This window comes from Patagioenas fasciata, chromosome 7 (genome assembly GCF_037038585.1).
Source record: "Patagioenas fasciata isolate bPatFas1 chromosome 7, bPatFas1.hap1, whole genome shotgun sequence".
Taxonomy (NCBI): Eukaryota; Metazoa; Chordata; class Aves; order Columbiformes; family Columbidae; genus Patagioenas; species Patagioenas fasciata.
In genome coordinates, this window is record NC_092526.1 from 12,190,482 (window position 1) to 12,202,431 (window position 11,950).

Consider the following 11,950-nt stretch of genomic DNA (forward strand, 5'->3'; position numbering starts at 1 on the left):
GAAGGAAAACCTGTGCAACTATTTACTAATTAACAACTGACTATAATAGGGTCAATTACTAATGCTGACAAAGAACTTTCTCATTATTATGAATGTGAAGCTCACTCTCTCTCCAAGGCAGGCATTGGTGCAATATATATTAAACAAGCTGTTGATGAAATAATATTTCTGATATCACTTCTGAACAAGCACATTTGGATGATTTCAGAAGCTAAGATCATAAGCAAAGCATATGCAACATAATCCCCCACTAAAAATCAGGTTTTGAAGAAGTTTAAAGAAGTATCACAGGAGATGCTATAAAAAGAAGACAAAAAACACTATTAATGGGACTTACAAAGAAGAGAGGGTGAAAAATAACACCTGAAAATCCTTAGCACTTTATATGGCACTTGCTATCTTCAAAGCATTGCACAAATATTAACTAATTAATCCTCACATTTTTCTTCCAGGCGATAGGAGAGGAAGCTTAATTTACATAGCTAGAGTAAGAGTCACACAGAAAAGCAGCAATCTGCAAGACACAAAAGGGAGGCAGCATCAGAACAAGCCAGCACGCACCTGACCCTAGATCCACATGCTCACTGTGTGCCATCCTCTGAAAAGTGAGGAGGGTTAGCGAAAGAGCCAATTTGCAATCACTTAGCAAATATGTTATATGACTATAAATCCAAAGACGACAGACAGGACATCATCAAAGCAGCCACAAATGGGATGACCTTTGCTGTCTGTGTTCTGCAAGCACACAAATCACAGCGCCCTCCATGAATGCTACCAGCTATTCTGAGCTAGCAAAGTGCCAAAACTTAACTTTGCTATCACAATTTTTGTCATTCAAGAGCTTGAAACGGTGGTGGGACCAAGGTAAACCATAACTTACTTCCAAAGCGATCCATTCCACTTCAAGAAATCCAAGGCAATGCTAGCTTGTGATTCTGGTTCCAAATAGCATTGAGTTCTCCTATCCACATATCTCAAAACACAACTCTTAAAGACGAGTCTCATTACCTCCACTTTACTGAAAAAAAGGAAACTGCATCACCAAAAAGCAGAAGAAATGGTCAGTAACAGAACAAGCACCACTTCAATCACCAGTTGCTCATAACGTCGTGAACACACCCCTGTGTAGAAACACCACTTGTGGTGACCACACCAAACTTGTGGCAATATCCCAGGCCCTCTGAAGTCAATAGGCATTTTGGCACCAAAGCAAATATATTCAAAACATCACTCCATAAGCTACAGAGCTGAGTAACAACACCAGGCCTGAAACCCAAGGTTTGATTTGGGAAGGGCACCTGAGGTGGCAGAGCATGGCCCACATCGCAAGTTCCACAAATCCGTATTTTGAAGAGGGAACAGATGAAGCATGAGTGGGGCAGAGGGACAGCAAGGAAGGGATTTGCCTCTGCAGCAAACCCTTCCCAAAGCAGCCCCTGTAGTACAAACAGTAACTGGATGGGAAGAGGCATTCCCAAATCCAAGCCCAAATGCCACCACAGGAAAGAGCATCCAAGCCCTGCAGAGAAGCAGTGCTCACGCCCTGCCTAAAAACTCACCAGAGGCAAAGTCACCACTGCCACACTGCAGGGCCACCTGCAACACAGAGAGCGAGCCACATCCAGGTCGTCCCCACAGGCCTGGATTCACAAGTCTGTGTTAGTGCTCACTGTTGCATTCCCATGATGTTACCAGGACTTGAGGAGCTGGAAGCCTGAAATGTTCCTTCAAGTCTGTCTTTGAGGCACCAGGTTTGAATGGTCAAGAAGCCTGCTTCCCAATGGCTGCAAGTCAGCCAGACTCTCTTGACTCAGTTTCTCTGTCATTAAGTCAGCACTCAGAAGACGAACTGACCTTTGCCACCTTGGCCTGAGGTAACATTCACCAGTGTTTGCAAAGCAAACAAATCCCAGATGTGCAATCCTGTTCGAAGCAGCAGCTGGCCTCTGTGAGGGACAGGACAGTACTTGGTATATCAGAGGAAATACAAATCCACCTTGGTGAGAAACTCCTCAATGTCTTTAACAGTAAATTCAGTCCTTTAAGCATGAGATATAGTCAACCACTTGACACACCAAATAGGGAAGTATCTCTGAAGATAAACCAAAACTTCCCTATGACTCTCCAACTCATTCAAGAAATAAAACTTTACAGCAGGCAGAGATCACTCCAGCATCTTCCTCACCTGTGTCTCACATTGAGTGATACAAAAGATAACTCAACGTCTTCCATTAGAAGATACTGAGGTGTTTTCTTCATCCAGATCTGTAGCTTTCTTTTTACAAATGCAGGAAGCCTAACAGAGATAAGGATTTCAATTCTCGGAAGCCACCTCCAAATTTGGGTCCTACTTTAAAAGTGAGCCCTATTTTCAGGAGCACTATGCATGCATGACTCTAGCTGCTGTCCCAGGTGCACTGCAAGCTCTCAGCACTTCCAGGAAAATTAAAAAAAAAAAAAAAAAAAAAATAATAATAATAATAATGTATGGGTACATAAAAAACAACAGGCTGCAAGGAAAGACAATGTCCTCGTTAACCTCTGTCCTACCAATCAGCTGGCATTACCTATGCTTTAAATTTGCACACTGAGAACGTCCTGATTTAACAGCCTCCCTGACTTTGCAAACATTGACTCAAGAAAAATTTAAAAGCAGGTTTTCCAATGTCACAGCTGTAGGCTAGTTTTTTAATCCTGGCGTACAGCGAGTTACATATTTCAAGATGAAAAATCACACCTTCAAGTGCAAGATAATGCAAATTGGAAGAAATAATTTAAACTACTTGTACACAGCAAAGGGGAAAGAATTAGCTGAATCAACAGCTCAATGAAGACATCTGCTCAGCATGCAGCATCACAGAGCAAATAAAATGCTGGGGCAAATTAAGAAGGGGAAGAGAGAATAATGTGGATAAATTATAATGGCTTTGTATAATTTCACTGACAACGGCAGGCTCACTCTGCTCATCTCAAAGACACCAACTCTGCAATACAAAAGGTCCAAAAAAGGGCAACTAGAATAGTTAGGAACAGTTTTGCACCAAGAAAGCTGGAAAAAAAGATCCACCTTTTAACATACTGAAAGAAATCACAGAAAAATACCTATATTAACATAAAATGAATGTTACAGTAAGAAAAGGTCTCACAGTTGCAGTGGACATAGAAGGAAATACCACAAATAACTCCACATGTCTAGTCATTTTAAATGAAGGAAAAATTCAGTCCACTTGTAACTCCACTCAATCCACAATACACACTTAATCTGAGGAATACGCTGCCACAAGTATCATTGAGCAAAGTACTGTGTATATTAAAGATGAGGCACAGGCAAAAAAAAAAAAAAAAAAACAGACTAAGGCCTCTCCAACATTTTAGGAAGTGTTCAGCCTCACTTCAGTTTCACTTGAAATCAATAAATAAATAGCAGATACCAGAGGTCTGTGCTTCTAGATGAAGCTTAGAACAAAATAAAAATTGTGCAGGATGCACAGCGTTTCTCTTCCCTCCTCCTGGACGAGCTGATAGCTGGGCCCCTGCCAGGGGCCAAAGCCTACATCAGGCAGGGCTGACGCTTTCCATCCCAAAATGGCAATTCTAATATTAATACAGAATAAGCACAAGGAAATTAGCAATTCCACACTGATTTGTATGAATTAGATAAGCACTCCTAGGTCATGCATTTCCAAATACATTTCAGATCACGCGTGCATAAAAAAACTAACATAATTTTTCATTAATTATTAACTCTATTTGTCCAGGCAGAAGGAAGAACTGTAGCTCATGCCAATAAAGTACATAAAGGAGCATTGCTTTAAAGCATGCCTTCCCCAATCTTTGAGCTATTTATGCTAAATTCTACGGATAAGGAAACAGAAAATCGGACTTCAAAATATTTCTGTAGGTCTCAGAGTCTCCCTGAGATAAGGGGTGTTCCACTTGGTGTTAATTTCAATGAAACACACCCAGATCGTCCGGAACGCACTAAGATGGAGAGCGCCACATTGGCGGGAGGCACAGGCAGGGGCGGCGGGGCTGCCCACGGCCACCCGCGCACAGGTGCACAAAGCCGAGCGCGGCAGCTTTGCTGCGGCAGAGCCAGCGCCGAGGAAACCTCTGCCGCCGCGGCACTGATTTGCACGTGAAACTTGGGAACGAAGCGCCCGCCGGTCCGAGTCCCCAGGGGCCAGTGCCGGCCGGGGCTCCAGCCCGCAGCCGCGGGGAGACGCCGCCGCACGCCGGGGTGGGTTTTCTCTAGGTGTTGGGGGTTTTTTTTGAGAAAGGGAGGGAGTGAAAGCAGCACACGCCTGAGGGCAGGGGAACACCGGGGAACAGAGCTGCCGGAGCCCAGCCATGCCGGGCTGTGCTGTGCCGTGCCGAGCGCGCCCGGAGCGGCGGCGGGTGCGGCCGGCGGGGGCAGCCGCCGCGCCCAGCCCGAGGGGCCCGTCCCGCTCCCAACTTTCCCCCAACTCCTCCGGCCGCGCCCAGCGCCCTCGTCCCGTCCCGGCCCCGGGAAAGGGGGACACCCCGCGCACCGCCCGCCGCCGCCTCGGGGCGCGCCCGCCGCCACTCACCGCCAGGCCAAGCAGCAGCAGCAGGAGCCGCCCGCGGCGCCGCGCAGCCCCCGCGCCCTGCCCCGGCACAGCCATCGCCGCCGAGCCGGACCCGCTCCGGACCCGCCGCCGCCGCTGCGGGCTCCTGCCACGTCTGGCGGCGCAGGCGCGGCCGCCGCTACCGCCCGCCCGCGCGGCGGCATGACGGGGCTTGTAGTCCGGCCCGCCGCTCCGCTCCGGGGGCTGCTCATCCCCCCCGCCGGCGTGAGCGGCTCCCGCAGGGACCCGGCGCACGGCAAAAGAAAAACAAAACAAACACCCCAAAGTACTGCCAGCAGTCACCACTTAAAACGTAATCTCCGAACAATGTCTTTCAACAGATTCAGAAGAAAAGAAGTTCCATCTCTTCATCTCGAACGTCCCACTGGACTCCCCTCTAGGATTACATTTTGTGCCTCCACCTCTCTCCCAGTGTGTACTTTACTCTGGAAAACCTTCTGGCAAATAACGTCGTTCTTGATGCTTTTTTGTGAGGGTCTTTAAAAGCTTCTGTGAGTCTTACATCTGGGGTAAGAGGTGAATAAGTGAACAAAAAACCAAGGAAACGGAAAAGTTAACTGGAAAACAGGCTTAGAAACTAGCACCCATTCTCCTTGTAAGTTGTTCCCACTTGTTATCATTAAATGCTAAAGGAGAACCCTGCTTTATCGTCGCACATGGGTAACGATGCCAAAGTGCAAGCAAATAAATACACTGAGTCTGACCAGGATCAATTTGTGCAACTTCCATTATAATCACAATATTTGAATGATTGCTGCATCCAGATGAACAAATCAGCCTGTGCCCCTAGTTGGGCACATTCAGTGAGCCAGCTCTGCCTCACAAGGACATCCCAGATGTCCTGCCGGTAATTTTAATGTCAAAGCGGGTCAGCCGTGTTATAATTGGTTTCCCACAAACAGAAGGGATCTTCACCTACCGCCCAGTGGCCGTGTGAAATTCTTGCTTGGCTCAGAAACATCAAAGGAAAATCAAAGGCATCTTTTCGAGCCTGATCCTTACAGCTGACTGTCGCCTGAGCATTAGACTAAGAGGCTGGCTGCAAGGGAGCAATTTGTAGATCTGTACAGCTGACTGATCACTTCAAGTGGTGATCATGAAAACTGAATGCCGTTGACATTAACAAGTCCCCCGGTAGAGATGTAATTTTGCGAAGCCGAAACACACGTAGAGAAAGTTATTACTATTAACATTTCCACTTTTGTGGCATCTTTTTCGGCAGAGCCAGAGCACACTTTTCTCAGTCACAGCTGGATAACCTTTAGCAAATCATTTCACAGTGCTATGCCTCACTTCCCATTCGTAGGCAGCCTCAGTTAGCCTGCCTTAAAATGGGGTTAGCAATACTTAGCTCACTCTAAAATGCCAGTGAAAGTACACATGAGGCCCAGCCCAGGAGCTGTCAGAAGGAGTTTGGGATGAGGAAGGACATACGGCTGGAGAGAGACTTTGGGAAGTAAAAGGTAGGAATCTTTTCGCTCTACAGTGGGAGGACGCAAAAAAGTATCCTTTGAATCAAATATCTGTACCCCTAAAGTATATGCTATCTGCACTGCCACTTCTCACTTGCAGCCCAAGTTCTGGGACAGATGGAGGGGTGCACTGTACCAGTCACCACCACCACTGGCACCAGCCTCCCAATCTGTAACAATCAGCCTGTTAGCAAAAAACTCCAGATCCCAAATTGAAGCTCATTTCAAATAAGCTATCAAACCTCCAGGAACAGGTAACCTCTTCCAGATGGTGTTCACCTCCAGATCCCCAGCCCAGAGCTGAAAGGCTTCTGCACACAACTACCCTGACTCATCCAGACCTCTAATCTCAGTACCCAGGTACTCAAAGACTGTTTGAATCCTCCCATGACTCTTTTGTGTAGAAAACTGTTATATCTTGTGATGTGAAGCATCACAGCCGCCAGTATCAGTCAATGCAAAAGTAACCTCAATGTGCTGGAATTTCTGTGCTGTGTCATCACCATACAGGATGTGCTGCCATTGTGGAAGGAAAGGATAAGATCCTGGAACATGGTTGTTTTGTCACAGGAGTACATTCTTATCACGATGGCAAGAGGAAACATTCCCAGGAAGGAAATAAAAAAGGAAGAAAGAAAAATAGACGACAAGGTATTTCAAACTGTGCTTCTGAAAGGTTATATAAAAAATCCAGTTTGGGAAGCTGCAATTCTTATATACAGAAGAATATAAAAAGGATGCTTGTGTGGCAACTACAGCTTTTTTCTTTCAGTTTGACTCGATAATTTGTATTGACATGACAGGCATTCCAAAACTTAAGAGACAAGATCATTGAGCATCTGTCTTGGGTCAAAATAATATATCAAGTATCAGCTCTAGACAAGGCTTTACACAGTGGCAACTACTTAATTCAGTCATGCATTACTAATGAACTCATTACAGTTGTATCTGAGTGCACTGCTTTCCAGCATCCCAAGTTTTACCCTGTATCACTTTGGCATTAATATAATTTGCTGCTTGCTTCTCTGTAATTGTAATATTTGTATATGGCACTGCAAAACACTGAAAGCATTGATTAATTCACCAGTGAGAAGCAAGAAAGAATTACTGCCCTTGGATTATAGATCAGAAAACAGTAGCAGAGAGATTATATGATTTGCCCAAGGCTATAAAACCAGACAGTTTCAGAACATGTTCATTTCCAAAGTCTGCACTGGGTCTGCTAATCCTTACTTGTTGATCTATATTCAAACACCTCTTTTACCGAGAACGAAATACAAAACTGGACTGACAGTAAGTATGTCTGTAAGGAATTACACTTTTGACATTTCTTATATGTTGCTGCTTTATTTGACAAGCTTTATTCTTTGTCCTCTTTTTAACCTGAACAAATCTCTGGAGGCCTCTTACAAAAGGTAAAATAAGTCACCTTTACCACAAAAAAATGACAGCAGAGCAGACAGAAAAATATAAAAGCACTTCGCAAGCCATGCTGAATCCAGGGGCAACGTGGCCTACACTGGGACCTCAAACTGCATAGCATTTGCCCAAAATGAAAGGAGGATTCACTCACTTCTTTCACCACAAATTCTCATCCTTCCAGCAACGACTCTTCCTTCTTTAGTTAGATTCAGCCAACTGATTTTGATCTGCAGGCTTATCTCCTGTAAGTTTTGTGACATCTGTGTCATGGCATGGATTGCATCAGCTGAAAAGAGACATACGAGCTGGTTGCCATCAACAGATTGATGGTATCGTAGCCCTCAGCTCCTCATGACCTTTCCTACAGCTCTTCAGCACATGATGAAAAGGAAAAGAGACAGGACCAGCCCCTGTAGGACTTTACAAAGGAGCGGTCTCTGAGAAGAGGCACAGCTGTATGTTGCTTTTCTCCAGCTGACGTGTGTCAGAGGGGAGAGCCTGAAGGCAGCTTTGCACTCCTGCTGCTCCTCAGCACCTGGTAGCAGGGCTGCAGATGCGCATCCATACACATCAGCTAACAAGTTCCACAGAAGATCATTAGCACACCAAAATAAAGGATATGAAGGTGCAGCTGTTACATAAAGCATTGTTTCTTAGGTCAAACATTCCAGTTTCATACTTTCACATGAACTGTTTTTAACACTATTTTGTTAATGACATAAATACATCACAAGTCTCAAGGGACTGCTCTCTATTATTCAGCTGTGACACATCTGTGCTTTTCACCTGGGTCATTCACTGCAGTGAATGGGAAGGACATGGAGGCAAGTTGGGATGGAGTTCAGTTCACTTTTATCCTCAGTGCTCTGCAAGGATTCTGTGCACAACCATATAACTCCGTGACTCCATTTTCTGCATCATACCCCTTTACAGTTCTGAGGTCTAGAAGGACTGTGGAGTTTTTGTACAGACCTTGTACAGCACAAAGAAGAAATACACACATGCTGTGTGTTTTCATGGGAATTTTACTTTTGTACTTTATTGTTGTTGTTTCCTTCATTCTAGATTCAAAGTACTTTTGGACCACAGGTAGACAGATGCTCTTCATATACGAGAGGAGAAAAACAGTAGGTACTGCAGGAGTCAGTTAAAAGTTGAGTATAGATATTTTCCAAATATTTCTTCCTAGAAATTTTCCATTACAGTTTTTATTGCTTTCTTTAAGTCTGAGTTCTGCACACCCTTTTACATTTAAGTGGCCCTACTGTTAAGAACACTGTCATTTCTTTCACTGAATCTCTAAAGCTGGATATAATGTGTTCCTGAGCAACATAAAAACCTTATACAGTACAGGCACTGTGCTGGCAGGTAGTAGATAATTTATGTCTCTCAGTTACCTGCTGAGAGAATAGTTTAAACAAGATTAAAACAATCATGGGAGTCTAGCTGTTGTGCACTGACTGCAGCACTACTGCATGTTTCCAAAGTACTGTGGTCAAGACAGTTTTCCAGCAATTTGCGGAAGCTTTATAAAATATCTGCAGGCTGTTTTACCTTTACTGCATCATCAGGAAAGTGTCGAACAATGAGCTTGTGAAAAGAGCTGAGATCTGAATCCGAGTTCAATGCATAGCCCAAGCACATGTTTCCTGCATGACGATTTACATGCCATATGATCTAGAGAGGGTTGACATCTCCACCCGTAAATCAGAAATGAGGGCATTAGTGGAGTTCAGCTAACACCCCTTGGATTGTCATGGTGCCTACATAAGCTGGTGACAGGGGCTCAGCTGGTTATTTTAGAACAATATAAGTCTCTGTTCTGCTGGCAAAATCTTCAACTTTAATGTGCAAGTCTACATACTGAGACTGGTTCTACCATGCTGTTCAGCGGTAGCCTGCTTATACAAGTAGAGTTATTATGCCTCTGGTCTGGGTATGCCAAATATTCATCCATGTGAAGGACTGAATATAAAGATAGGACTATAAATATAGAATCAAATACCGTTCCCCGTAAAAGAGTGTTTACACTACTGGCCTCAGTGTTCGATGGAACTGTATCCATCCACAGTGACTGAGCCTCTGTCTCCATATTATATCCAAAAATGTATTAACATTCAACCATTAGCATGTATTTGCTGCAGACAATCAATGTTCTACTAAATAATTTTTTGTACATCTATCTTATGAGAATATATCCAATACATCTGATATATATGTATTCAGTACTATTCTGTCTCCATATGTATATAAATGATTTTATATCTACTTTTTTACATGTGTATACACACACATGTGCATACATATACATGGCATATATTATACAGATTCTTTGTGTGGATTTATATGATTTTATATAATATTAGTAAATATCCAGTCAATATGGGTTTTTTTCTCCATTTTTCAGTTTTCCTGGAATTAATTTGTGCAATTAAGTACTGCCTGTTTGAGCTCATGATCAGCAGCCACAATTAAGCGTATGACTATGCAGTCACTAGATACCATGTGCAATGCAGCAAACTTTAATGAGAGGGATTTTCTTCCTGAAAGACCTTGTCTTCGAAAGGACCACTACTTACAGCCATATGAAAAAAGCTGTGCTGTGATGAAGCTAAACTCCAACCTTATGATCAAATCCTTTGGCTTGCTGCAGTTGTGCAGCCAGAATAGCAATTTAGTCATTCAGTAAGGAATTTACTAGGTCCTTAGGATTTTCTCTCTCTAAACGTCATTCCTTCCTTACATATTGCAGTAACCCATCTTTTAGTGGGGAAACACTACAGAGAACACTGCATGGGAAAAGAGATTGTAAAAGAAGCAGGGAAGCAAGTGGGAATAAGACCTTGATCCTAAACTCTTTGAAGATAATGGATTGACTCTGGCTCAACCCCCAGCTGTCAGGGAGCAAAGTCAGTAAAGGAAGGAGTAAAACCAGTTGAGAAACAACAGAGAAACAGAGGAGGCAGAGAGAAAAAATAGTGCAAATAAAAGGAAGAAATCAGAATGGGCAAAAGGTAGAGTGCCAAGGAAAGAGAAGCAGAGGAGAGCAGTAGTGAACACCACTAAAACATCAACAGAGAAGAGTGAGAAAAAAACAACAGTGAACAAACTGTGAAGAGGATTGTGCAGGAAGCTGATGTGCTCCTGGTGTTTAAGCTGGTTGTCCACATAGCACAAGCTCATCATCGCCGTGACTGAGGCTGCAACGACATTTCCCTTTTGATACATTTTATGGTGTGCCCTGAGTTCCACCTCCTCCAGACAGCCTGGCCAGCACCTCTTAGAGTACACCATGGCCCCCAGCTGCGGTGTGCGAGTAGGTTTCCTGGAGAAGGAGGAGTCTGGTGTGCAGCTGGGTCTCAACTTGAGTATGGAGTTGATCTCCTGCATAAGTCGGTAGGAATGGAAGGAGCTCAGTGTCAGAGAAATATGCAGTCTTGGCTCTTCCACTGCAGGAATGAATCGATCATTGAAGGGGGGCCAAAACCAGGAGTTAGGAAACCTAAATTATCTTTCAGGTCCTGTCACAAGGGTCTGGCAACTGTTAATATTTTCATAAGGTATTATTTTTCTCCTTTTCTCCTGGTGACAGGTGGTAACTCAGCTGCTGCTTGTGAAACTGAGATTTGCAAACAGGTTCCACAGTGAAACCCTCTTGAAAGCTCTGTGTTGAGAATGGACCATCACAGTAAGATTTGATTGCTCTCCTACACCTTCCTTTAAGAATACATTCAATTTTTTAAGATGCATACCTCTGTATGGCTCTAGGTACTGTAACACAATAATGAAATCCTTGCAGCTGTATAACAACATTGGGAGAGAACTCTGACAGCCAGGTGAATTCCTGTCTATATCTTCATTATCAAGGGTATCCTCATGCCTTGCTTCTCAAAAAAACTTATCAGACTGATTTTTGCTGAAGCTGAAAAATTTTTCTCCCCCTGGGATTCATCCTAAGTCTCTGGAATTGCAGTATTGTCCTGGGACAGCCAGACTACATAGTTCCCTGGGATCCAGAAGCGCAATCAGGAGCTCCAGGCAGCACCTCTCCATCACTTCCCCCTGCCTTTGGGAAAACACTGAGCAGAACAGCCAGCCTGAGACTGCAGCCAGATGCAGCCAAAGCCAGGATCTCTGCACGTGCAGGTAACCATTTGGATTTTGGACAGCAGCATCTTTGCTTTATTTTTGGCCTTTTTGGAGCATGTAGGCTTGACAAGTACCTGCAGGATCAGATAAGAACTGGAGTGAATCTGTGGGAGATCAAGCTGAGCAAGGAACACAACCAGGAACCAGAGTGATGGGCAAATCTAAGAGAGACTGTGTAGAGATACAGCTGGGGATGGTGAGCAAAATTCATGGGTGGATGAGTCATCTGTGATGGCATGAGGACATTGAGGACAGAGTCTAAGGCTGAATGATGGGCTGAACGAGGAAAACTCATTT

The 11,950-nt window shown here is 44.2% G+C and overlaps 1 protein-coding gene across 1 annotated transcript in view; it reads right to left on the minus strand.

The window, feature by feature from the left end:
* The window catches only part of PDIA5 (protein disulfide isomerase family A member 5), a 102,414-nt gene extending 97,702 nt beyond the window's left edge, over positions 1–4,712 (minus strand). The window contains exon 1 of the mRNA XM_065840953.2: positions 4,572–4,712. Coding sequence (XP_065697025.1) covers positions 4,572–4,646 — 75 coding nt within the window. The 5' untranslated portion in view covers positions 4,647–4,712. The remainder of the gene's footprint in view (positions 1–4,571) is intronic.
* Positions 4,713–11,950: the final 7,238 nt, after the last annotated feature.